Source organism: Perognathus longimembris, chromosome 15 (assembly GCF_023159225.1).
Source record: "Perognathus longimembris pacificus isolate PPM17 chromosome 15, ASM2315922v1, whole genome shotgun sequence".
NCBI lineage: Eukaryota > Metazoa > Chordata > Mammalia > Rodentia > Heteromyidae > Perognathus > Perognathus longimembris.
Genome location: NC_063175.1, coordinates 13,405,592 through 13,433,332, shown reverse-complemented (window position 1 = coordinate 13,433,332; position 27,741 = coordinate 13,405,592). Strand labels below are relative to the sequence as shown.

Genomic DNA, 27,741 nt, shown 5'->3' with positions numbered 1-27,741 from the left:
GGCTTTCAGTGATGGACCTTAACACCTCCACGGCACGCAACGAGCAACGGGCACGCGCAGAAGAGCAACGCCAGCCGCTCGGGGCTCGGGTGGCGCGATGGCGGCTCTGCTAGTCCCTTGGGAGGCTGAGATGGTGGTGGAGGCCAGCCACAGCAGCCAGGTGTGACCTTCGTCACCCCGACCTGTGCACAGGGGCACACACCTCGCACCACCCCATCCGACACGGGGGCGGGGGTGGCTGAGATGGGAAGTCACTGGATGCCAGGCCAGCCTGGCCGGAAGAGCCCGCCACACTCCATCTCCACGGAGCTCGTTCCAGCCTGGGGGCCCAGAGCCGCTTGGGGCCTGCGCTGAGCTCAGCAGAGTTCCCTGTGCGGCTGTCCTGAAACAAGCAGTGAAAACGGGCTGGGAGCCAACAGTGCTGGCCTGCCCCTGGGATCCCAACTGCTCAGAAGGCCGAGATCTGAGGATCACAGTTCAAAACCAGCCACCCCCCATAAAAATAAAGAGCCAGAAGTGGAGCTGTTAGCCTTGATCACAAAACTTGGGGACGGGATGGTGCCCAGGCCCTGAGCTCAAGCTCCAAGAGCAGCGCGCAGACACGCAGGGCTGGAGACGTGGCAATCTAGCAAGTGTGAGGCTCTGAGTTCAAATCCCCAGGACTGGGATTAGGAGTACATCACCACTGGTATCTGCCCAAGGCCTTGAAAAAACAGTGCCACCAGGGTTTTATAGATAGCATACTTGTTGATGCCTGCTGTAAGATTGTTTCTTTTTTTTTTTTTTTTGGCCAGTCCTGGGCTTGGACTCAGGGCCTGAGCACTGTCCCTGGCTTCTTCCCGCTCAAGGCTAGCACTCTGCCACTTGAGCCACAGCGCCGCTTCTGGCCGTTTTCTGTATATGTGGTGCTGGGGAATCGAACCTAGGGCCTCGTGTATCCGAGGCAGGCACTCTTGCCACTAGGCCATATCCCCAGCCCAGATTGTTTCTTATACCTGTAATAGTATTGCTTAGTATACCCTCAACACTGTGTCTATCTGTACATGATACTACATGCCATGCTAATCTCTCTCAATTTTTTAGGGCTCCAGATTAGACGATCAAAGATGTGCACCCCCACCCGCTGCCCCCAAGGGCCCCACGGTACCTGATGAAGACTTTTTTAGCCTCATTTTGCACTCCCAGGCAAAAAGGATGGATGAACAAAGAGTTCTTCTACAAAGAGGGCAAAATGGGGACACCGAGTGTGGGCTGAAGGGTCTTTTGCAAAGCCATGCTTTGTTGGAATTTAAAAGCCCAGGGAAGTGAGCAGCAAGCTAGGGGCTGTGTGTGTTTTTACAGAACACTGCAGGTAAACTCAGCCTGCTTGTTCCTAACGCAGAAACCACATAGCACTGTCAGAGCGCTCGCGTGATGTGGTCTGCGCCGCCGCCTCCGCACAGGTTTCTGGGTGGAGGTGTCCACAGGTGCTGTCACGACTTCCAGCACCCCCGCCAGCGCCCGGGCGTCCTGAGCAGGGATGGCCACATAGGAATTTAGCCCTCTTGCTGAGGTAGCTTTGTAAACTCCCACTGAAATGGCATTTTTAAAACTTAACCATGGATTTACAGTCGGAAATTACAGCTTAGTAAAAATAATGCACATGTCCAATGTAAAAAGTTCTAGATATTTTTTCTCTATTTTCAAAATATTTTTAGGCCAAGCCAGTATAAAACTGTTAAGAAATAAATTTCTTTTAGCATGTTTTGGCTATTAGTCTCTTCTGTTATGTAATAGCCAGAAAACCCAAACCACGTAAACTGAAAATTAAGCATGGGAGGCTCCAGGTCAGCTCGGCTGACCTTGCTCGGCTACCACTAAAGCTTGTCTTCAACCATACACTGCAAGCCGTTTACAAGGGTTCCTAAGAGGAGTGGGCAGGGGCTGGGAATATGGCCTAGTGGTAGAGTGCTTGCCTCGTATACATGAAGCCCTGGGTTTGATTCCTCAGCACCACATATATAGAAAATGGCCAGAAGTGGCGCTGTGGCTCAAGTGGTAGAGTGCTAACCTTGAGCAAAAAGAAGCCAGGGACAGTGCTCAGGCCCTGAGTTCAAGGCCCAGGAGTGGGCAGGAGACAAAGAGGGAGCTGGGGAAGTGGCGGGGAGGGCGGGTTTAAGGCTAATAGCAGGATACCAGTGCCCACAAAAGGCACACGGTGCCAAATTACAGAGTACTACTCTAAAATGGCAAAATAAAAGTTAAAAGTTTCAGGCCTAGAATTCCATTTAGAGCCAAAAAACAGTCCCCATGAAACTCATATCTCCAATTAACCACTGAAAAACCAGAAGTGGCGCTATGGCTCCAAGTGGTAGAGTGCTAGCCTGGAGTAAACAGAACTCAGGGAGAGCACCCAGGCTCTGAGTTCAAACCCAAGGACTGGAAAAAAAAACAACCCAATAAGCAAATACAGTATTATACCAAACAACAGCTATGTAAGAGTAAGAAAACAGTACATGCCACATGTAAAAAAATAAGTAAACACAGTATGTACCAAATAGCTACAGAAAAATAAGTGTTTATTACACCCATAAACATTTAACATAAAAACTATAACAGTTGTCTACCCCATTCTGATTTTCTTAGAAATAGCTATGTTATATAAGCATTCAATTTGAGTGACCAATACTGGCTAGTCAATAAAGTCTTATCCCTCTCTTCAGGCAAAAAACTGGGCTTGATATGTTTCTTCAGTTTGCTTAAAGTCTTCCCTGAATTGCTATAATCATTCAATAACAGTAGCATATTGCCTTGCTAGCTGTCAAAGTAGATTCCCAAATGGCATCTGTAATAAAAGAATACAAAGATGACATTTAAAATGTTTTGAAGAGTCAAGAGTCCAAGCGGTACTGTAGCTGAGTACTCTATTCCACTATGATGACTGTAGTAGTCTATAACTTGGCAGTCACGTGTCTTCCGAATCGATCACGACTCCGCACAATTCCCACCATGGGAGCACACTAATGATTTGTCCATGGTGAAGAGGAGCAGTCTGCAGAGACTACTTCATATGCATGGGTGTTCACAAATCTATGCGAAGCTGCATTCATCCTTTCATTAGTTTGTTATGTGCCTGGTATGTTACAAATGATAAAATCTGCTCTGATATCGAAGGTCATATGCAAATTAACAAACTGCTTTTTTAGACTTGGAAAATAAAGAATGCTTTGTAAAATCCTTAATCTATGGGGCTGGAAATGTGGCTTAGTGGCATGGGGCTTGCCTACCATGCATGAAGGCCTGGGTTCGATTCCTCAGCACCACATAACAAAAAAGTGGAAAGTGGCGCTGTGACTCAAGTGGCAGAGTGCTAGCCTTGAGCAGAAAGAAGCCAGGGACAGTGCTCAGCTCAGGCCCTGAGTTCAAGCCCCAGGACTGGCAAAAAAAACAAAGCCAAACAAAAAAATGTTTTCCAATCAGAATTTTTCCTTTGTACAAAAATCTCTAATAATTAGAACTTCAGACAGCCAAGGCACTATGGTTTACTATAAGCCATCCAATATCTAATAGTGTCCACTGCTAGAATCCGAAGCCACATGGAAAACCGGTCTTAATGAAGTCTGTGACTTGATGTAGTAGGGAAAGAACAAAGTCATTCTCAAAGTCAATGATGGGAAGCTGAGGTTGTATAAACTTCTCTAGCCACTGAGCTCTAAGGCATGAAGTCAAAGGTCCCCCAACAGCCACAGGAAGTCCCACTGCTCCGTGGGGGCCCAGCCGTCAGCCAGACTCACGTTGGGAGTGTGCACTCTGCATGTGTGCTAAGAGCTGCAGTGCACACACAGATGAACCTAAGGGAGCTCCTTTAACAACTGATTATTATATTGGAAACACTTTGAATTTAGTGCAGAACCAACTGCTCTGCTAATTAAAGTAGGTCTGACTGGGTTTCCATCTAGCAGTACCCATTAGTTGGTTCCTATCAATGCCCAGAACAGTAAAATGTCTTCAATTAACTTCTGGTTCCTTCACTTCATCTAAAATTACACTTGCCATAACATTCATTTAAAAAAGTAAATTCTGGGGCTGGGAATATGGCCTAGTGGTAGAGTGCTTGCCTCATATACCTGAAGCCCTGGGTTCAATTCCTCAGCCCTACACATATATAGATAAAGCTGGAAGTGGTGCTGTGGCTCAAGTGGCAGAGTGCTAGCCTTGAGCAAAAAAGAAGCCAGGGACAGTGCTCAGGCCCTGAGTCCAAGGCCCAGGACTGGCAAAAAAAAAAAAAAAAAGAACTTGATGAATGTATCTTAGTACTAAAGAGAATAAAGTCTGTGTGTATGTGTTGTCAGTGAAATTAGTGATTGAGTTGGCATCATTTAAGTATACACTATCACTAGGAAGCATGAGTAAAGAATATACTTTCCAGAATTCAAGATGGCTTCAGAGCTGGGCGGACCTCTGTTCCTCTAGCCACATGGGTTGCCGACTGGCTCCTTCCCACACCCAGCTCCTGCCAGGCTCAGTGGGCTGCCCTCAGCTCCGGTCCGCAGCTGGGGTGCGTCAGTCCTCAGCAAGGGCTTGTGGGTCTGCAACTCGGTCACGTCGGTCCTCGGCAGGGTCACATCAGTCCTCAACAGGGGCTTGTGGCTCTGCAGCTGGGGCGCATCGGTCCTCGGCTGGGGCTCAATCCTCAGCTGGGTCGCATCGGTCCTCGGCTGGGGCGCGTCGGTCCTCAGCTGGGGCTCAATCCTCGGCTGGGTCGCATCGGTCCTCGGCTGGGTCGTGTCGGTCAGCAGCTGGGTCATATCAGTCCCCGGCTGGGGCTTGTGGGTCTGCAGCTGGGGCACATTGGTCCTTGGCTGGGTCATGTCGGTCTGCAGCTGGGTGGTGTCAGTCCTTGGCTGGGTGGTGTCAGTCCTCGGCTGGGTGGTGTCAGTCCTCGGCTGGGTGGTGTCGGTCCTCGGCTGGGTGGTGTCAGTCCTCGGCTGGGTGGTGTCGGTCCTCGGCTGGGTGGTGTCAGTCCTTGGCTGGGTGGTGTCGGTCCTTGGCTGGGTGGTGTCGGTCCTCGGCTGGGTGGTGTCGGTCCTTGGCTGGGTGGTGTCAGTCCTCGGCTGGGTGGCGTCAGTCCTCGGCTGGGTGGTGTCGGTCCTCGGCTGGGTGGTGTCAGTCCTCGGCTGGGTGGCGTCAGTCCTCGGCTGGGCGGTGTCGACGGTCCTGGGCGGGGCTCGTCCTCATCCACGTCCCCATCAGGTGCGTCTCCCGCCGGCCCCAGTGAGACAACGCGAGCAGGCCGGCTCTGCCCCGGCAGCGCGTCTCCTCGTGGGATTCCAGCAGTGTCCTCGGGTTTCGTATGCACCATGGGCGACTGACGCTATAAAGGACACAGGTTTAGTGTTACTGTCAACACAGCGACATGTGGCAAGCCGCTGGCTTCGCGTTTGCCTTGCTCCCGCCGCGCTGGCCCACAAGCCCTCACCTCGCCCAGTGCACATGGCTGCTCGGCTGCCGACTCGCCCTCCCGCCCGCCGGGCGGAATCCCTCCACACACACCGACGGGGCGCGCAGCGAGTTCAGAGCACTGCAGACAACGCAGAGCGTGACACACGGTTCAAGGATGAGCTAGCGGGAAAGCAGGAAGCCAGGTGCAGAGGCACAGGGCGGCAGGGACGCGGCCTCGGAACTGACAAGGCCTGAGGACAAGTGGGCGAGCCCTTCACGCAGCCCACACCGCCACAGGGCCCTGAGTTCAAGGGGTCTGTGGCTGGGGGGGAGGGAGGGGTGGAGGGTGCAGGAGAGGGAGAGATGACCAGCAAGGGCGGGGGCGCATGGAAAGGGGGAGACCACCAGAGGGATGGCCAGCGAGACGGGGTTGGGGCAGGCAAGGACCCAGTGTCCCCCTCAAGCTGGGTCAGGAAGGCACTAGATGCTTTTCCAGGTGAGTGGCTGGTGGTAATTATGAACACGCACAGGTTTTCTGGATACACACACATTTACACACCTGTTACTATTTCTATAAGAAACTTCATGGCAAGAGATTTTATAATTTCCTGTCTCAAGGTTTACTTTGGAGCTAAGGGCTCTGAATCCAAAACCCTAGTAGTGTCCCATCCCCCTGCCAAAAAAGAGGTTCACTTTACAAATACCAACTCCTTTCTCAAACAGAAATGTCCCTTTAAATAACCAGTGGTACTGGGGCTGGGAATGCGGCTTAGTAGTACAGTGCCTGCCTAGCACGCACAGAGCCCTGGGTTCGATTCCCCAGCACCGCATGTACAGAAGACGGCCAGAAGTGCAGTCCAACAGCTCTCAACAGAGAAATGGGGTCTCCTCTGACTTCTTCATGCCCCCAAGGGGGGCAGGAGGGGCGCTAGGGTGAAGGACTAACAGTGGTCAGCAGCTAGGAAGCCTTCGGGCCAACTTACGCTGGCGTCTGCCAAGTCGCAGGCCCGGGGCGCGCTCTCTCCTCCGTGCTCATGGGTGTGGCTCGGGGGGGCCCTGCTCGATGCGGCCAGGGGGACCCCTGCGATGGGGATCGGGCCTGTAGTCCACGGCGGGCCGGGGGTCGCGCTCAGGCCCGCGGAGCTGCCGGAGGGTAACGACGGAGCGGCCTGCACCATAGCAGAAGACCTGGGGGAGGGAGAGGGGAGGGGAGGGGGAGAGGCACAAGGTGAGCGCATCGCCCCAAAGGGACACGAGTCCAACCTTCTGCGCCTCTGGAGGGGGTCCAGGCTTATGTCACACAGTCCCCGGGACCTGGGGGGCTGCACGGCTCCGAGCCTGCCCCAGAGCCTGCCCCGGTGGGATAGTGTGCAAGGCTCTTCCCCCAGCCATGAGAGGGAAGCCAAGGGAGGGGGCCACAGCGAGGCACTGGGGGGAGGGGGGAGAAGGGGGCTCAGTGTCTGGCAATTTCTCAATGCTTACTCATCATAGAAAATAAATGCTTAAAATTATGTCACTATGCAAATATTCTGCATGTTTTACAACCATAAACCTAGCTAGTGCCACATCTAACATTCAGGTTGAAACTTCACCATACAAAGACCCTCACTTTCTCTCTCCCTCTCCTCCCCCCCTCCCTCCCTCCCTCTCCCCCCCCCCCTCTCTCCCCCTCTCCTCTCCGCCCTCCTCTCCTCCCTCTCTCTTCCTCTCTCCCCCTCCCTCTCTCTCTGAGGGCACACAGGGCGGCTTCGAGGTGACAGTGGCACTGGGGGGAGGGGGGGCAGCTCCCAGCACGTGTTTGTACTTCTATGTGGGAAATGGAAGTAAACAGGCCTCCTAAGCGAGCTCATGGTAGTCCTCAACTTTTAAGGCAGCACAGGGATCCTAGGATCCAAACAACGGAGCTACGGTGAGTCCTACTTGAAGACAGCAGCACTGTCCGTCCTCCCAGGCCCTGGAGTGAGGTGAGGAGTCACGCAGGGCGGGGCCCGGCCGCCTGCTAGCAGGGAGGCTAGAGGGCAGGAGTCTGAGCTTGGGAAGGGAACATCAATTGAGGCAACACAGTGCTGACTTAATGTCCAAAAACAAACACGAATGATAAAGCTTGTGCTCCCAGTTTCAGATTTAGACTAACCTATATGGAACTAGTATCACATAAGACATATTTAGAAATCACTAAATCCTGAAAACACAGCAAAAGACAAAAAGCAAAGAAATAATTTCAAAGTGAATAAAGCATCTGAATTTTGAAAAACAGGTAAAAATAAACAACAAAAACTCTGAACAAACGATGGATGAATAATGAACCATGTTTTCTCCTGTGTGCAGGTTCTAGGGCTTTGACTCAGGGCTTGAGCTTTTGTGCTTAGGACCAGGGCTCTGCCACTTGAGCCCCAGCTCCACTTCTGGCCTTTTGGTGCTTCATTGGAGGGAAGAGTCTCAGACTCTCCTGCCCAGGCTGGCTTTCAAACAAGATCCTCAGCTCTCCGCCTCCCGTGTGGCTACGATTACAGGCGTGAGCTACTGGCGATGAACAATACGTTCATAAATGTCTTTGGACCCCCAAACTGTTCCCAGCACTGCCTCCCTCCACATTCGCATTCTGTGTTTAACCAGACATGCCTCCTTGCTCAGTGACATCCTAACTCAGGTTGGAATAAGTGGGCCTATTTCTTTTCCAGGAGGAAGTAATGAAGGCATCCCTGCATACGAACTTACCAACGTTTCAAAAGGTTATTCTCCATCACTGCTGTCACCTGTGGGGAAGCACTTCCTTAACTAAAGAACATACCTATGAGTATAAATCAACATTTCATTGAAAGACCACCGCCTTGACACAGTGGAGGAGAGGACAGAGGGGGAGACTCTCAGGAGAGCCTGCCCCGTGGCCATCTTGGAGCAGCCAGGAGCCCCAAATCCCCAGGGAAGGGGGTCTCTGCCAGCTGTCTAACCTCTGATTCCCCCAGGGCTTCCCCAAGGAGACCCCTCTTGACAGCAGAGGAAGCGGCCCAGACATGGGGCCAGGGTGGGCTAAGGCACATGGAGAATGTACTGGAATAGTCCCCAGTCCTGCGGCCACCTTGCCAACAAACGACAAGCACCACTGCCACCTAGGCCGTTCCTCCCAGCCCCCCACCACTGCGGGAAGAACATGCCAGAAGAGTTCCCCAGCCTCAGGAGGCGGAGCTCCCAGCGGGAAGGGCAAAGCTGAGGAGAGTAGCCTTGGCCAGCTCCTCCACCAAGTGTGCAGCACAGAGACCTCTGCCCTCCGCCCCGCCCCGGGTGAGCAGGGACACTGTACATCTGCCACTCTCGGGAATCCAGAACTTCCCATGCAGTCACACAAGACATGGAAGACATGCACACAGAAAGAAAAAAGAAAAGCATCATCAGACTTGCCTAATTTAAAACTCTTTCAGGAGCCCTACGATAATTGACAGTCACCCCAACAAACGCTAACACGGTTGGGGCCCAAAGTAGGCCTGCTAATCTGCTTCCTCAAGAAGCCTCCTGCACCCCCAAGCTGCTGGCCCCTCCCTCCACTCCCCAAGTCAGAAGAAAGTGACAGCTTTAACAATAAAACAGACGCTCCTATCTTAAAAACACAAGAATCACCTTCTTCTACCGCTAAGCATGACAGGAGGGTACGGTGACACACGCCTGTAATCCCCTGCACCTGGGAGATACATACAGGTGGTTACTAGGTTCAGGGCTCACCTGGCTAGCAAGATCCTGGACTAACGAAACACAAGAGCAAGTATGAATTGGTCTGATTTACACAGTATCAAAACAAAACCAACCAAAAAAACCCTAGTCATTCCAGACTTGCCTTTTCTCCTGTATATTCATTAAATATGATAACATTAGATACTAACCAGGAGGGCCAAAGCTATAATGATCAGCACTGGAATCTGCAGTAACACCGGAATCTCCTTCATGAGCGCTCTAATAAATTCGCCCACTCCTTTCCCAATGTGCTTCAGGGGCTCTGTCACGAAGTTGGTAAATGTAACTGCGAATGCCTAAAAGATAAAAACGACAAGCTTTTCCTCCAAGGACTGAGACAAACGGAGGAAGCCAAAATTCACTGTGCACCGAGGCTCAAGTGAGGTCACAGGAACCCAAATGCTTATACATACTTTATGTGTTCTAGTGATGCGAAGCACCACGCCTTTACACTGCAATAGGCCCCAGGTTATTTTACTCGTTTATTTATTTTGCTGGTCGTGGGGCTTGAACTTGGGGCCTGAGCACTGTCTCTGAGCTTTTTGCTCAAGGCAAGTACTCTATCACTTGAGCCACAGCGCCACTTCCGGCTTTTTTCTGTTTATGTGGTACTAAGGAATCGAACCCAGGGCTTCATGCATGCCAGGCAAGCACTCTACCACTAGGCCACATTCCCAGCCCCACCCCTTCAGGTATTTTAGACGTGATCCACTATATAACCCAGGCTGGCCTCAAACTCAAGATCCTGCCCCTCCTGAGGCCTTCCCAAGTGCTGGGATTACAGCCATATACCACCACACCCCCACTATTTACTAGTGTGAAAAGTCAATGTAATCAAAGTATTTTTTCTAGGACAACAGCTTATTATTAGCAAAAGACTCCAAAAATTTAAACATTCTTCTAGAAATGCAAGGGATTTTTGACATGCTTTATGTAACAGTTACAAAGTTCATGCTATACCTTTGTAGGTGGAACCAACCAAATGGGGTTGACTATTAAGAGCTCATGGTATTTTTGGCACGGGTCATCCTTAAAGGTCACTGAACTTCTAAACATTTCTATTTAAAGAAACAAACAAAATACAGAATCATTTTCAAAAATTAAAAAGTTGTAATTAATTTCCAAATAAAACTTTTTTACTCTCCTTGCCCCCATTAGTCAAATTTAACTTGTTTTAAATTTGAAATAGACCCTTGTAGTGCTGACTTTAATAGTGCTCGTTTTTAATGTTTTTATGTCCAAACTCATGATTTTAAAAACTCTACTCAAGGGGCTGGGGATATGGCCTAGTGGCAAGAGTGCCTGCCTCGGATACACGAGGCCCTGGGTTCGATTCCCCAGCACCACATATACAGAAAACGGCCAGAAGCGGCGCTGTGGCTCAAGTGGCAGAGTGCTAGCCTTGACGGGAAGAAGCCAGGGACAGTGCTCAGGCCCCTGAGTCCAAGCCCAGGACTGGCAAAAAAACAAAAAAAAAACTCTACTCAAATTGTGCAGCTCTTAGGAAAACAAAGCATTGTATTTTACGAAGATTTCTAAAAAGTCAATGATTACAGCTGGCGGGGGGGGGGGGGGGGGGGGGGGGTGCCAGGTCCCAGGGCTTGAACTCAGGGTCTGGGCACTGTCCCTGAGTCTCTTGGGTTTTCTTGCTCAAGACTAGCGCTCGACGCGACAGCTGCAGCTCTCCCGCGCTCCGTTGCCTGGCTCCTTGGTAGTGAACTGGCGCAGCGCCTCCACAGCCTGAGCTCAGCCCTAGCTAGGGAAGAGGCTTGCGAGCAGGAGCGTCTCCTCCCGTGCACACAGCAACTGAGGGGAAATGGGGTGCAGTAAGGGGTGCCGGGGGCGGCCTGCGGTGACCCCTGGGACGTGCCAGACGCTTCCGTTGGGGGCTTGGGGAAAAGGTTCGGGGCTCTGCCTCGTGTCTAACAACGACCTTGGAATCCACTAGGATCTCAAGAAAACATGGATTTGAACAGTTTTCATAAGAAAGCAGAGCATGGGTCCTAGTGTTTTCGGCCAGTCTCATGGACATTTATGCACATTTAGGAATTAACCCGTACAATGGACAGCTGGGAAGCTGAGCTGAACTGGTTTTGTTCTCACAAGTCCTAAAATCTACGGCCCCTGGGATGGATTTTAGAAGCTACTGAGACCTTACATGTCAGTGACTATGGACTTGCATTGATAAGGTGTTTTTGAACATCAAATCGTTTCCAGTGCTGTCTGTAGTCGTAAATATAGACAACTTCCACGGTCAACATTAGAATGTTAAAAAAACAAATTACTTTTCCTTTATAAAAAAAGACACCTATAGTACAGATATAATACAAGATTTCATGTATTCACTCACTTCAGTAAACTTCTGCTGAGACTTGCAAAATGCTAGTCAGGCAGGCAGGAGAGCCCGGCCTTCAGCGCAGCCGAGGCCGTGACCATCTCCATTTGTTCCTTGTGACGTTCCATGAACTCTGCTTACTGGTTTTAAAGCCTAAAACTCCTGTTGCGTGGTTTTCGCTTCTTTTATTAGGTTTTTTTAAAGTTCTTTTTTGGTTTATTGGGTTTTGCAGGGCTGGGGACTGAACTCAAGGGCCCCATATACGGGAGGCGAGTGCTCTTCCCGCTTAGCCTCGCTCTCGGACAAGTCCCCCATCTGGCCTCTCCTTGTGATCGGCCAGCCTCGGCTTCCCGAGCGGCTGCGAGCACAAGCTGCTGACCACCACAGCCAGCTGCACGCTCTTCACATCAGAGACGCAGTCAAAGACAGTCACCTCCGGCATTTCATCATGGTCTCTGTGACTACTATTTTGTCTCATTCTCAGAAATTCTATTCAAAACAGAAACACCTTACCCCAGAGACTTCCAATCCAATCCATCTTCTCAGCACACACATTGCTCGATGGCTCCAACTTGGCCACTTCAGCCTGGTGCTGGGCAAAAGCTAGCTGACCATAGGAAAGGGAAGTGTGAAAGGCTGCGGAAAAGAAGGCTCTGCCTTTGCATCCCAGAAACCTTAGTGCAGCGTGTCTACCGTTCATGCAAATCAGCTTGTGTAGAGATTTTTAACAGAATAGTTTTTGGTTTTGGCTGTGTGCCAGTGGCTCATACCTGTAATGCCAGCTACTCAGGAGGCTGAGATCTGGGATCTGAGGATCACAGTTTGAAGTCAGAGGGGGCAGGAAAGTCCCTGTACGATCCTAATCTCCAGTTAACTACTCAGAAGCCAGAAGTGGAGCTGTGGCTCAAAGTGGTAGGGAAATGGCCTTGAGCAAAAGAGGTCAGGGACAATGCCCAATCCCTAAGTTCAAAGCCCAGGACTGACAAAGCAAAACACACCTCTTTTGTGTGCTGGTCCTAGGGCTAACATTTAGGGTGAGGCACTGTTCCTCAGCTTTACTTGCTCAAGGCTAACGGTCTACCACGGAGCCACAGCCCCTTCTAGCACTGGGGGGAAGTGGGGGAGGCTGGTTTAAAACCCCGATTCCCAGATGTTGCCTCTTAAATAGCTACAGGTGTGAGCCACTGGCACAGGCTAGAAATACACATTACTTTTAAAGACTGCATTGAAATCTTAGTGCAATAAGGATAAAGAACTAAGTATTATTGCCTGTTTTGTACATAATTATGAAAGAAAATTTACAAAGGATTTTAATGCAGCAGTGATACTAGACACTATGTTGAAAATGAACTATATAAGGGGATTAGGAAGAAAAAAAACTGGGAGAAAACAAGGGAAAAGGTGACACTGTTCAAAGAGAAATGCACTCATTACCTGACTTATTTGACTGTAACCCCTATGTACATCAGCTTTAGAAAAAACAAAACGGGCTGGGAATATGGCCTAGTGGCAAGAATGCTTGCCTCGTATACATGAAGCCCTGGGTTCAATTCCCCAGCACCACATATATAGAAAACGGCCAGAAGTGGCACTGTGACTCAAGTGGCAGAGTGCTAGCCTTGAGCAAAAAGAAGCCAGGGACAGTGCTCAGGCCCTGAGTCCAAAGCCCAGAACTGGCCAAAAAACAAAACCAAACCAACAAAAAAAAAACAACCTAGAATTTTTAAATTAGTTCAAATATGGCTTATACTGCAGTTGGTAGCACTTGAAATACAGGTATCCAAATTAAATGAGCATTTCTCCCATTTTTATAATTCATGACAAAATGGCTTTGTTCTGGACGGCTTTGGTAAATGATCTCTAGTGTGGCTGTCCTCATAAGCATCAGGTCTACGTCTAAAGCTCAGCCACAGAGGAGAAAACTGCACGTGTACTAAAGATGTGCACATTTCTTCTGTTACTCTCTAAACAAGCAACAATTTACACAGGACTTGCCCTGTATTAGGCATAAGAAATCCTAGAGACAATTTCACATTCACGGGAGGATGTGCACGCTCTGCATGATTTCACACGTGGGGATTTCCAGGGCCACGCACACTGGCACCTACAGGGGCCTTAGAACTAACCCTACAGACACCTGGGACAGACAACCTGGGCGAGAACCCTGAAGCAAGACCACCCAGCCAGTCTGCCTTCCTTCCAAAGAGAACCTACATGCCTGATTTGTAAACAACTAGGGTTAGATGCTATCAAAATTAGAGCAAAAGGTAAACGGTAGGTCCCAATGTTTTAATCAGATGAATTCTCTGAAGGTACTTGATACATGACTGAAATTTCCCTTTAAGATTCTGCCTCTTGATAGGAACAGTAGTGGTCCTTTTAAATTTCTACATGCATTACAGTTCCAATTTTGAAGAATAACTACAGTTTAGGGAAAAAAAAGATGGAAAAGCAGTGTCTCAAAATGTTGACAGATGGGGCTGGGGATATAGCCTAGCGGCAAGAGTGCCTGCCTCGGATACACGAGGCCCTAGGTTCGATTCCCCAGCACCACATATACAGAAAATGGCCAGAAGCGGCGCTGTGGCTCAAGTGGAAGAGTGCTAGCCTTGAGCGGGAAGAAGCCAGGGACAGTGCTCAGGCCCCGAGTCCAAGGCCCAGGACTGGCCAAAAAAAAAAAAAAAAAAAAAAATGTTGACAGAGTTCAAACCCCACCTCTATGTTATATCATTCTATTCACATAATTTACCTTTGTGGAGCTTGAGGCGAATCAGGACCTTGCTTGCTATGCTCTACCACTGAGTCATGGTATCAACACCCTCCCTTTATTATATAGATACAGTGACTATTCACAGTAACTAGGAGCTTTAAAAATTGGTTATCTGTGTTTATTTCTGTGTCTTCTGAATTACTTTTAGTGAATATGTCACTTTCATGGTAAAAAAAACTCATTTTTTCCAGAACATTTTGACAGCATTTGTAACTGGTAAGACTATCCTTCTGTTCCTACATAAGTTTTTTCACTGTTATCACAGAGGTGATATGCAGAGGGATTACAATTACATACGTCAGCTAAGGACATTTCCTTTCATAGTACTTCCACTCCCTCCCCACCCCCGGCTCCACCCACAAGCTGTTCAGCTCATGCTCACCAGTGTCTAGTGAGCCCCAGTGCCGCACCTTTTTACCCTTTTTCCTCAAGTTCTGTACCCTCCCCCCAACCTTCCAAAGATGTACTCTTGAAAACACCACACATACGATAAGTCAGTCACCTGTAACTAAAACTTTTTAAAAGGGAGGAAAAATAAGTGTCTTGTTTCCATATCTTGGAGTTCATTTCAGTATATATGTTATTTTACATAAATATGAAGAGTCAGTTAGGCAGTGTGCCTTTGTGTTTCTCTCCTAAGAGTGTCCTCTTTTGGTCTCACTGTGTGTGGGTATCTATAATCCTGTAGAATTTATCATATCCCAGTGCATTTTAGATCTATTATCTGCATATCAGAGAAAAACATGCATTGTTTGTCTGAGCATGGCTTACCTCATTTAACATGATTTATTATAGTTCCATCCATTTCCCTAAAAATGACATTACTTTATTCTGATGGCTGTATAAAATTCCATTGTGTATAGGTAGCACATTTTTTGGATCCACTCATATATTATGCAGCACCTGAGCTGTTTCAGTATCTTGGCTCTTGTGAATAGTGAAGCAATGAACATGGAGGTGCAGGTGTCTTTATCATATCCTGGTTCATGATGCTCAGGGTAGATGCCAACGAGTGTTACGGGTGGTTTGTAGGGAAGATCTGTTTAGTTTTTTGAAGAACCTCCAGACTGCTGTCCTGAGTGGTTGTACTAGTTTACATTCCTACCAAACAGTGCAGTAAGGTTCCTTTTTTCCTCTTTGTCTGATATATTGCTGGTAAAGATCTTTTTCCAGTTTGTTGGACATCTTTCTAGCTTAGTAACTATGTCCTTAGCTGGGCAGAAATTTCTTTTTTTTTTTTTTTTTTTTTTTTTTTTTTTTTTTTTTTGGCCAGTCCTGGGCCTTGGACTCAGGGCCTGAGCACTGTCCCTGGCTTCTTCCCGCTCAAGGCTAGCACTCTGCCACTTGAGCCACAGCGCCGCTTCTGGCCGTTTTCTGTATATGTGGTGCTGGGGAATCGAACCTAGGGCCTCGTGTATCCGAGGCAGGCACTCTTGCCACTAGGCTATATCCCCAGCCCCAGAAATTTCTTATTTGGTGTAATCCCACTTGTCAAGTCTGTTGTGCCCCTGCAACTTTATTCAAGAAGTTCCTACCTATACCTGTGTGTTCTAACGTTTCTCCTCCTCTCTCTTGCAGTAGCTTCAAAGTTCTGGGTCTGACATTGAGGTCTTTGATCCACTTTGAATTGAACTAGTGCGTGGTGACAGAGATCTATTTTCAGTCCTACAGAAGAGTTTTAACAATGTGTCCATCTAGCTTTAGGCAGGTTTAATTGTCCAGACACTTCTCAACTGTAACTAGGTTACGAAAATGAAGACTACACTTCTCCCCCACAACTACACTTTACACACCACTGTATGGCGGACAAGTGCCAACTGCTGCCTTCCACCCATATGTGAGGCAAAATTGCTCTACGTGGATTAGAGGGTTTATCATAAACTTGAAAAATAAAAATTTTTTAAATTAACCTTAAAACTTATTTTAGAGCTCCACTTATGGAATACCTTATATAAATATATCCAATTCCATCCAAAACTGAAGAGCAAACTGATGAAGAAGACGCGTCTCAGTTGGGTGTACCAGCCGACGTAAGTCCAGAGCTCAGTCGCTATCAACACAACGACACAGAGCAGACACAGAAGGACCTCAAGACAGAAGCAGAGTAAGAGTCAGCCAGCAGCTGGCCAGCCGCCCCACCCGCAAACCCCACCGCCATCCAACCCAGACGCAAGGACAAAACCTTGTGCGGGCCTCCACTGTCAGCTCATCTCTGAAATGATTAACTACAGGCTCTTACAGTAGTGTTTTGAAAGCATTGTTAAAAATAAAAAACAAGGAAGGTGAACTGTGTGTGATTATATTTTATACGCATAATAAAACAATACATACACCTGTCTGATGGACCAATGTGAAAAACATTGTTAAAAACCCATCCCATCTTACCATCAGCACATTATATGGATCCACTCCAAAGTAATCTTCAAATCGCCACTTCCATGTTTCAAAATCATGAAACTTAAAATTTATCAAAATATCACTGAGCGCATCATCCAAGGCTCCTGATTTCCACTCCTCTCCACTGAGAAACTTCTGTATTTCTAGTAAAGTTTGTCTTGTAAGGATAATTTCAGCGTCATAATGCATATCACCACTGTCTTCATTAGGCTGCATTAAATTTACCAGAAACCAAACAAAAGAAAGGAGAATGTTACCACAACACTCAGAGAAGCATAAGAAGACAGTTTGGAACACTAGACAGCATTTCAATTGCAAACCTCCCTCCAGAGTATGAACATTATAGCACCCTGAATGCAGCAGCAAATAGGCCACTCTAACGAGAGCAGAAAAACCCGACGGTGTGCAGTACTAAAGCAGAAGCAGGCGGGCAGAGTGCCTGCTCTGCTTGTTCCGCGGGGGACGGGCATTGGCAAGTCCACCTTTCAGCACTCTGCACAGGCCCAGGGTGAACCAGGAAATCACCTGAGGATTGATTCTGAGATCAAAAATAAAATAAGTTTAGTGAACAGCTAAGTTCATCGATATGCAATCTGCAAATAATGACTGCAGAGCTAAATGTTTGGACCCCAACCTTAGACCAATCCTGGTAATGTACATAATGAGGAAAGTCTGTATGCTTAAAAATGTGTGCTTAATAAAGCTAAGGGAGGGGGGCTGGAAATATGGCCTAACAGTAGAGTGCTTGCCTAGCATGCATGAAGCCCTGGGTTCGATTCCTCGGCACCAGATATGTAGAAAAAGCTGGAAGTGGCGCTGCAGCTCAAGAGGTAGAGTGCTAGCCTTGAGCAAAAAGAAGCTAGGGACAGTGCTCAGGCCCTGAGTCCAAGGCCCAGGACTGGCAAAAAACAAACAAAACTAAACTAAGGGAGCTGGGATGCCAGTAGCTCACGCCTGTAATCCTAGCAACTCAGCAGGCTGAGATCTGAGGATCATAGTTCAAAGCAGGAAAGTCCATGAGACTCTGATCTCCAAATAACCACCAGAAAACCACAAGTGGCGCTGCGGCTCAAAGTGGTAGAGTGCTAGCCTTGAGCTGAAGAGCTCAGGGACAGTGGCCCTACAACCAAAGAAAAAAACAAACCCTAAGGGACAATGCCTATCCTCTGAGTTCTAGCCCAGGACTGGCACAAAAGAAAAAAAAGAAAAGAAAAGAAAAAGAAAACCAGTGCACACATATGAAAAAGGTATGGACATAGTAAATACAAAGTAGTGAGGTCAAGCCAGGGCAGGACTCTCACCCCACCTCTCACCTCCATTAGTGGCCCAGTACCACACACGAGTAAACTGATCTTCAAGGGGTAAGGAAAGTCTGCTGCAAAACAGAGCAAAGCTGGCTCGTACCTTTCATTTTGAAGAAACCACTCTTGGGAAAGAGTGAGGTAGGTATTCTACTAAAGCATGATAATCCTTTATACTTATTATCTAAAATTAATAATGGATATTATGCTGATTAACATGACCAAACACTCACAAGTCCAAGCTTTCCAGCTTCAATTAAAATCTTATTTAAGTATCTCCTAAAAATAGGATTGCTTTGACTTTCATAGTCTTCTCTCTTTTTCTTTTCACATTCATCAATCTGTAAAACACAGTAAGTTCAACATTAGTTAGCATCCAAATTTAGTGGAAGAATTCTAGCCTGGAGCTAAGGGTCTGTTTTGTGGCTCATGTCTATAATCCTAGCTACTCCGGAAGCTGAGATGAGGGCCGCAGTTCAAAGCCAGCCTGGGTACGAAAGTCCTTGAGACTCTTTATCTCCAATTAACCACCAAAAAGTCAGAAGTAAATCTGTGACTTAAGTGGTAGAGTGCCTTGAGTGAAAAAGCTAAGAGACAGTCCCCAGACTGCGTTCAAATCCAAGTAACAGCATGGAAAACAAGCAAACACGGCATGGTACCAGCGGCGCACACCTGCAATCCTAGCTACTCAGGCAGCTGAGATCCCAGAATCATGGTTCAAACCCAGTCAAGAAAGTCCAGGCTGGGCTGGGGAGATAGCCTAGTGGCAAGGGTGCCTGCCTCGGATACACGAGGCCCTAGGTTCGATTCCCCAGCACCACATATACAGAAAAACGGCCAGAAGCGGCGCTGTGGCTCAAGTGGCAGAGTGCTAGCCTTGAGCGGGAAGAAGCCAGGGACAGTGCTCAGGCCCTGAGTCCAAGGCCCAGGACTGGCCAAAAAAAAAAAAAAAGAAAGTCCAGGAGACTCTCATCTCCAATTAACCACACAAAAACCGGAAATGGTGCTGTGGCACAAGTGGTAGAGCACTAGTCTTGAGCACAAAGCAGTTCAGGGGACAGTGTCCAGGCCCTGAGTTCAAGCCCTGCAACTGACAAGAAAGAAAAAAAGGCATTTCTGGCTGGACATAGTAGCTCATGTGTGTAATCACACCTACCTATTGAAGAAGCAAAGTTCTAGAGGATTGTGGTTCAAGGCCAACCTGGGCAAAAAGTTCACAAAGCAAAGGCAGTAAAACAAAAAGGCTTACCAGGATATAAATAACAATTTAGGAATAAAAAAAAAATCTAACCTTAAAAATTAAAGAATCAAGTCTGAGATAACACTTAGACAATTCATCGGCATTTGACAAGTCAGGACTGACATCTTTTCTTTCAGATATGTCGTATTTCACCTAAAACAAAATAGATTTTATTAGTTTTTTTTAATGCAAATGTTTATTACATTTTGGGGAGAACGATGGACGAGGTGACATTGATCAAGATGCACTGTACTTACAAACTGATTAGTTAAATTGAGACCCCTTTGTACAATTATAGTGAAAACAAAATTTAAAAATGCCTATCACGGGCTGGGGATATAGCCTAGTGGCAAGAGTGCCTGCCTCGGATACACGAGGCCCTAGGTTCGATTCCCCAGCACCACATATACAGAAAACGGCCAGAAGCGGCCCTGTGGCTCAAGTGGCAGAGTGCTAGCCTTGAGTGGGAAGAAGCCAGGGACAGTGCTCAGGCCCTGAGTCCAAGGCCCAGGACTGGCCAAAAAAAAAAAAAAAAAAAAAAAAATGCCTATCACACCCTTATTCATATCAACCAAAAAAGTATAAATATGAAGATCTTCCAGTTAACAAATGGGTCAAATATAGAAAAAAATGGTACATTATCAGCAATAAACAGGGATGAAGTGATGATATATATTACAACATACTTTAAAAGATATGTTAAGCAAAATAAATCAGACCAAAACATTTTAATACACAATTTTTTTTAATTTTTTTTTGCCAGTCCTGGGCCTTGGACTCAGGGCCTGAGCACTGTCCCTGGCTTCTTTTTGTTCAAGGCTAACACTCTACCACTTGAGCCACAGTACTACTTCTGGCCATTTTCTATATATGTGGTGTTAGGGAATCGAACCCAGGGCTTCATGTATACGAGGCAAGTATTCTTGCCACTAGGCCATATTCCCAGCCCTACACAATTCTTTTAAGATCTTATTTCTTCATAGTTTCATTGTAAAAACTGTCTTTGATGAATAAAGACTAAAATTTTAATTTTTATCTTTTTTAAGACTTTGCTCATTACATTCTCACTTGAATTGAACCACACACACAAAATCTCAAATGTGCATGCTGAAAGTTAAAACAAAAATTAGATTACTCTTTGATGGATTTTATGTTCAAATTAAAACACAAATAACCAGATGGATTTGAAAGGTTTTACATATAAAAATGTCAGAAAGATAATTCTGCATGACTGCTAATCATTTCTACATGACACTCCTAAGCTCTGAGAAACAGTAACAAAGACAGAGCATTTCCTAACAAGACTGAAACGTTTTACACACTTACACACCCATATACACACTCTGTGTGTTTTCTGAGTACGTGCCTGAGGTTTCCTCATTGTTCCCGAAGCAGCATCATAATTAAGCATGTCTGTGGGGTCAATCCAGTCATCATCATGAGCATAGCCGGTCACCAGAAACAGACCTTCACAAAGGAGCAGCAAGCACAGCATCCTGGAAGAGGCTAGAAACAATGGCTAGGTGGAAATACAACTTTTAAAATACTTTTTAATAATAAAACTACTTCTAGTATTGAGATAATACTTTCTAATCCAGTGCCGGTGGCTCACATCTATAAACCTATCTATTTGGGAGGCTGAGATCTGAGGTTCGAAACCAACCCAGGCAGTCATGTCCATGGGACCCTAATCTCCAATTAACAACCTAAAAACTGGAAGTGACGCTGTGGCTCACAGTGGTAAAGCTCTAACCTTGGGCAAAAAAGCTCAGGGACAGTTCAAGCCCTACGACCAACAACAACAAAAATATACATACATATAGCACTTTCCGAGTAGTAACTAACAACTGTACAGAAAAGAAAAAGAGCAAAATGATATTCATATATAAAAATATACAAATATAACACAATATTCCCATTGGGATAGGAAAATAGATGTTTTCCATCCCTAATTATACGCCCAAGAAAAATGAAAAATATATGTCCCCACAAAAACTTGTACAAAATAGCCTACCAGGCAGAAACAGCCCCTCTACTGATGAGTAGGTAAAAATGCCAAAGCCACTCAATAGATTTAACCATAAAAAGAGAATGAAGTGCCTACATTACGCCATGCATGAAGGTACCTTAAAATTGTGACGCTATGTGAAATTGTCATGTGCCATGTATCACATAAGACCACATTACTAAATGATCCTAGCTATTTGGAAATCCAGACTTCGAGCCTGTAATCCTAGCATAGGAGGAAGAGATCAGGTGGGTCACACTTCAAAGCCAGCAGGAGCAAAGAAAGTTCCTAAGACTCTACCTCAACCAGTAAAGGGCAGGCGTGGTGGCACTCCCAGCCATCCCAGCGAGGAAGGAGGTTGGAGGACTTAAGACCACAGTCCAACCCACCTAGGCATAAATGGAAGACCCTATTCTAAAGCAAAAAGGGTATGGGGATGTGGTCAAGGGGTAGAGTGTTGGAGAATTAACTTCTCTGACCAGTGGAAAACTTAGCCTTGGCACAGTTACTCTGATGCCTCATTAGCATACTAATAGGCCCTTGGGAACATATTCCCAGTTAAGAGTTCCTTTGTGTTTTCGGGCCAAAGGAAGCCACCTTTTGTTATAAGAATCTCCCTTTCCCCTGCTTAGAGTCTCCTGGAGGAGACTTGCTTGACCAGCTGCCTTTAGGGAAAGATTCTCACTGTAGATAGGAAAGTCTCTTCACAAGCAAATGGAGAAGTCATGGTCAGAGTTAATTAAATTAGTCTTGAGGAAATAGTAGCTAGGTGATAATTAGAATTATGCCTCCACTGGTTATAATCCCTTGTTTTTATCAACAATCTTTGTGTTAACTTCCTCCTATAATAGGAAAGCTTTTGTATTAGTTTCTTCCCTAATATTAGCAACATCCTCCACTTTTGTATTTGAGATGGATATCATGCTGTATTAATTTTTACCCTTGAAGTTGTGAAATTGATTTCTAACCCTATATAAACCCTGGCCCTCCTGAAATAAAGCATGCATTGGTCCACTGGCCATGCATCCCCCGTGTCCTGACTACGGCTGCAGTTACCCAGGCCCGACAGTAGGGTCTTGAGTTCAAACCCCAATACTGTCAAGAAAAAACAGTTCAGGTAAATCTGAAGGAAAGAAAGTCAATTAGTAGGTGGCTTACAGCTGAGCATAGAAGCATATAAGGCCTATGAAGCCTAAAGGACAGAGGTGATTAAAAATGTTTGAAAATTATGGCTGGATCCTAAAAGCCACTGAGTTGCACATTTCATTTGATTTTAATGAAATCGGGTCTTGCTGCCTCGGCCCCTGAGCTCCAGGGAGCCTCCTACTTGGGCCTCCCAAGCAGCTGGGAGAGAGGCGTGCCCCTAGCTTCTCAACAGCACATTTTAAAAGCGGAGAGAACATATACTCCGTTTCATAAAGTGTTGTATGATTTTAGAAAAAGTCAACTAAATGCGTGAATCTAAAAATAGCATGCGATTTACATTACAGTTCAATGCAGCTGCTAAAAACCAAACAATTCTAATAAAATCTCCTTTCTAGCCAGATGCCAGTGGCTCACTCACGCCTGTAATCCTAACTACCAAGGTGTCCTAGATCAAGGATCATAGTTGGAAGCCAGCCTTTGCATAAAAGTCCAATTATCTCCAATGAACCACCAGAGAGTCAGAAGTAGAGCTTTGGCTCCAGCCTTGAATAAAAAAAGCTAAGGGACCTGGCCCTGAGTTCAGGCCCCAATTCAAGAGCAAATAAAACACAAACAAACCTTTACCACTTCAATTATTAACAAAGGATCCACTTTAAAAAGATCTGAAATTAAGGTTCAAATAAGGTGACTGACCCCAAAATTATTAAGAGAAAATGAGTTTCCTCACCTGTCTTGTCTAATATATTATCCAACATGGTAGCTGCTAGCACCTGTGGGTGCTGAGCACTCAAAATAGCTAGTGTGAAGATCTTTATCTTAATATGGACTTTTATTTTAACTGTCATGTAACACTGGACATCCTAAAGAACATCTGTACTGGCACAGAAAGTTCTATTGGACAGCCTACTTTATGCTATGTTTATAGGACCTTCCTGCAGACAACCTGTAGACAGTTGGAAAAATAAAAGTCATGAGCATGGCACTGGTGGCTCACACCTGTAGTCCTAGCTACTCAGGAGATTGAGATTTGGAAGGCTGAGGATCAAAGCCATCCCAGGCAAAAAATGTCCAGAAGATTCTTAATCTTTGCAATCAGCTTAAAGCTGACCTGGAGTAATTGCTCAAGTGGTAAAACACCAGACAAGAAAAGATGGACAAGGGCCAGACCAAAACCAAACTTCAGTCCTGGTACATGCATGTGCACGTATGCACATACACACACACACACACACACACACACACACACACACACTCCAATCTAAATCACTTCCCTGTGCTCCTGACAACCTTGTTGATTCTTTTAGTACAACACACAATGATCCACTAACCAGGAGCTCTCCATTGTACTGCCCACTGGAATCCTCAGAAGCTTCGAAAGCAACTTATGTGCCAGTCTTTCCCACACCCACTAAATCAGAAATGGTGAAGACCGGTGCCCAACTATTGAGATTTTCAGAACACCACAGCTGATTCCATTGTTCAGCCCAAAACCACAGCACTAAGTGAACTCCTCTGTGGAAAGATAACATTTTACCCAAATCTAAACTCACCTCCTCGCTAATCTCTTCATCCCCCAAGCCCAGCGCCCAGCTCCAGGGCTGATAAATGAAGTGTTTAATACACAGTAGTCTCTAAAATAACAAGTCATACAGTAAAGGCACCATGCTCGCCGCTGCACCATTAGCCTTAGCCAAGTTATGCAAACAGCCAGATGCCCCACAACGGAACCACTGATAGCGATGATCAACAAAGTGCGGTGTGTGTATATGAAACGCAATTCTATTTACCCATCAGGAGGAACAGCACGCCACTCGCAGAGAAATGGACCTGGAAAAAATATGTTCGGTGAATTCGGGCTCGAAGGGACAAAAGGGCACACGCGTACACGCAATCAACTGGGCTCAAGTCGGGTACACGCGGGGGGGGGGGAGGTTGTTCTTTTGGAGACAATTTCACAAAACGAACACCAGAAAGCTACTGGCTCACACCTCTAACCCCGGCTGCTCAGGATCTCGGTTCGACGCCACCCTGAGCGGAAGGCTGAGGGGCTCTGACCTCCAACTCACCAGCAAAAAGCTGGACGCGCGGCCGCGGGCCGCGTCCCGGGCCGGGCCCCGGCTGCCCCGCGTCGGCCGCCCCGCCCGGGAACGCCTGCGGCCTCCCGCGTCCCCCGAGCCACCCCCCCTCCCCGCGGCGACTCACCCCGCGCGGCCCTCCGCCCCAGGGGCCTCGCAGACTCACGCGCGAGGCTCCCGCCGGCCTCTTCCCACAGGACAGCTGCCAGAAGGGCCCGCGCCTTTCCGTCGACGCGCTCGCCGCTGATTGGCCATGCGGGAGGGGCGGGGCACCGGCCTCTTCCCCACGGGACGGCTGCCCCGCCCAGCGAGCCCACGTCTTCCCATCGACGTGCTCGGTCGGCGGCCACGCGCCCTTACCGCGCCCGCCGCTGATTGGCCACGCGGCAGGGCGGGGCACGCAGGCCGCCCAGCGAGGCTCCCGCCGGCCTCTCCCCGCGGGACGGCTGCCCGGCCGGGCGCGCCCCGGTCTTCCCATCGACGTGCTCGGTCGGCGGCCGCGCGCCCTTACCGCGCCCGCCGCTGATTGGCCACGCGGCAGGGGCGGGGCCTGGGCGGGGCTAGCGCGGAGTCCTCTCCCCTTCTGAAGTTCAGCGTCGCAGAGCTGACCCCACGACCTGCACAGCCGCTCCCTCGCCCTCCCCTCCCCCCCACCCGCGGCGCGGCGCGCGTGTGGAACTCTACCCACTTGTCTTCAAGCAACTGGCTTCTCTCCCTCTATGTCTTGGAGGTTCCCCCCTGCTTAGCCTGGCAGAACCCCCTTCTTAAAGGCTGAATGATATTCCATCCTATGCCTACGCCCTAGTCACATTACCCATGGCTCTCCGGAGGGCCAGAACCGCCAGAACGCATCGCAGTTCCGAGGGGGTTGGCCGAGGGCACCCATGTCCCCCGGAGAGCCGCCGGGACCAGTCAGCAAGGTGGCTCCGGGGCTGAGCCGCCTGGGGTTTCAGGTCCATTAGGGGAAAGACAACGCCGTCCCCGGGAGCACCTTCGTGGCCGGAACCCCGCCCGGCTCCGCCGCCATCGGGCCGGCGGCGCCCTTCCCCCGCCCGCAGCGGCTTCCCAAGGCGGGACCCGGACCTCAGAACCCCGGAAGCCGTGTTGGAAGGCAGTGCACCCCCCGCCCGCCTCTGGGTCTTAGCGCAGTGAGGAGGCACGGAGACCATGACCGGGTGTGTTTCCCCAGCTCCAAAAGGATAGCTTACTAAAATATTTCCAGAACATTCCACCTTGTGATTTTTTTTTTCTTTTCTTTTCAGAATACGGTGACTTGGCTTCCCTGTAGATCTCAGGAGCGCAGGGTTTGCAGGGGATCCCGGAAGGTGTGGGGAGCCCCCAGCCTTCACTCACACCAGTGCCGCTCCGCTCCGATCCACCCAGGGGTCCACACACCGGCCACCCCCGGATGCGCTCGCGGGCGCACCCAGAGGCACGCGGCCAGGCCCGGGCTCTCACTCACGGGCCGGCCGCAGACCCCGGACCCGGGGGCCCATCCGCGGGGGAACGGGACGAGGCTACAGGACGAGGCCACCAGGAGCACGGATGTCCGCGCAGACAGCTGGCGGTTCACCTCACTGTCGGCTCTGTGGGTGCATCCCTGGAAAGGGGGATCCCGTGCTCATCATGCCCGAGCTGCCCCTTCCTTGGCTTCTCTCGGTAGCAGTGCTTTAGAGTGCGTTTCTCTGACTACTAGCGATACTTACAACTTCTTTTCTTTTTAAATTTGGGTCTCACTCAGGTTGCCCAGGCTGGCCTCCGCCTCCTGGGCCGTCTCCCGGGTAGCTAGGAACGCGGTGTGTGCCCAACCCCAGCCGAGCATCCTTTCATACACTTAGCAACCATTCATAGATCTTCACTAGCAAAACATTTATTCAAGTGCTTTCCTTACGTTAAGTCAGGGTTGGGTTTTTCTTTGTATGTTATTGTTGAAGTTTAGAAACTCTCTATATACTCTGAATATCAACTCCTAACAAAATAGGATTTGTAAATATTTTTTCTCCAACTTCATGAGTGTCCTTTTTACCCTATGGGTTATGTCCTTTTGAACTATTCTTTTCTTTTTCTTTTTCTTGACAGTCCTGGAGCTTGAACACGTGGCCTATACACTGTCCCTACGCTTTTATGTTCAAGGTGAGTACTCTACCATTTGAGCCACAGCTTCATTTCTGGCTATTTTTGGCATTTAATTGGAGGTAAGAGTCTCATGGACTTTCCTGCTAGGGATAGCTTTGAACCACAATCCTCCAATCTCAGTCCCCTGAGTAGCTAGGAGTGCAAGCATGAGCTACCGAGTGCCTGGCCCCTTATTGTCATTTTCAATAAATAAACCTTTTTTTTTAATTTTTGTCAGTCCTGTGTGTTGAACTCAGGGCCTGAGCGCTGCCCCTGAGCTTTCTTGCTCAGGGTTAGTGGTCTACAACTTGAACCATAGGTCTAACTAATGAATACACCTTTTTTTAAAAGAAAATTTGAGAATAACAAAAAAAAAATGGATCAGACCTCTGAAGTGCACAACTGAGAAAAGATGGGAAGAGTTATGAACCACTTGGTCTCCTTACTCTAATCCAGAAAGGGCTACAGCTTAACCTTAGTCCTATCACTTTCTTTTTTGTGTGAACTTCAAAGAATCTGCAGAAGAAGATGGTGAAGGCACAGAAAATGTGCTTATCAGTCCAAATATTTATTGAAATAAAGCAATTTCTGGCACTTTTGTCTAATGCACTGCAGTAAAAGAAATGAGTCCTGTTATCTCATACCTCAGAAGATCTTAAATGTTTTCTCCCTGATAGTGATGAAAGTGAACAGTTTCATAATTTTGTTTTTTGCTCAAGGCTAGCAACTTTATCACTTAAACCACCAATCTGCTCCACTTCTGGCCCCCCCCCCCACTTTTAGTGCTGCCCCAACTGGCTTCAAATCAAAATCTCAGACCTCAGCCTCTTGAGTAGCTAGGATTACAGGAATGAGCCACCAGTGCCCAGCAGAGGAGAGAGAGAGAGAGAGAGACAATTCCCTTTGACAATGCTAGGGATCAAACCCAGGTTCTTCTACTGAATCACACCCTCATCCCTATGACCACTTTTTTCCTCTAAAATTACCTAGTATATATTAATAAATTGCCCTACATTTTAGCTGGGTGTCAGCGGTTCATGTTTAATCCTAGCTACTCAGGAGGCTGAGATGTGAGGACCCTCATTCAAAGCCAGCTTAGGCAGGAGAGTCCACAGACTCTTACCTCCAAGTAGCCAGCAGACCAGCAGAAGTGGAGCCATGGCTCAAATGGTAGAGTTCTGCAATTCAGAAAAAAGAAAAGAAAGAA

The 27,741-nt window shown here is 47.9% G+C and overlaps 2 protein-coding genes across 3 annotated transcripts in view; one reads left to right on the top strand and one right to left on the bottom strand.

Moving 5' to 3' along the window:
* Gpsm2 (G protein signaling modulator 2) overlaps window positions 1-1,743 on the top strand; it is a 37,044-nt gene extending 35,301 nt beyond the window's left edge. For both annotated transcript variants that reach the window (XM_048363154.1, XM_048363155.1), the window contains one exon: window positions 1,084-1,743. In XM_048363154.1, the coding sequence (XP_048219111.1) occupies window positions 1,084-1,308 (225 nt within the window). In that variant the 3' untranslated portion in view covers window positions 1,309-1,743. The remainder of the gene's footprint in view (window positions 1-1,083) is intronic.
* Window positions 1,744-2,541: 798 nt separating this feature from the next.
* Clcc1 (chloride channel CLIC like 1) lies at window positions 2,542-24,162 on the bottom strand. Its single transcript, XM_048363157.1, has 12 exons — window positions 24,132-24,162; window positions 20,557-20,696; window positions 19,242-19,343; window positions 18,184-18,291; window positions 16,638-16,859; window positions 16,199-16,339; window positions 11,996-12,089; window positions 10,108-10,205; window positions 9,297-9,443; window positions 6,405-6,609; window positions 4,402-5,353; window positions 2,542-2,824 (listed from the first exon to the last, which is right to left on the bottom strand). The coding sequence occupies exons 1-10, from the start codon at window positions 24,133-24,135 to the stop codon at window positions 6,454-6,456; spliced, it is 1,212 nt and encodes a 403-aa protein (XP_048219114.1). The 5' UTR covers window positions 24,136-24,162; the 3' UTR covers window positions 2,542-2,824; window positions 4,402-5,353; window positions 6,405-6,453.
* Between the last annotated feature and the right edge of the window lie 3,579 nt (window positions 24,163-27,741).

What these genes read in the sequence shown, in the direction of transcription:
- Clcc1 (XM_048363157.1), bottom strand. An exon ending in GAACAATGAGGAAACCTCAG is followed by an intron (nt 19,344 to 20,556) that starts GCACGTACTCAG and finishes ATTTTGTTTTAG; the next exon opens with GTGAAATACGACATATCTGA. An exon ending in ATTGGATATATTTATATAAG is followed by an intron (nt 12,090 to 16,198) that starts GTATTCCATAAG and finishes TCCTATGGTCAG; the next exon opens with CTAGCTTTTGCCCAGCACCA.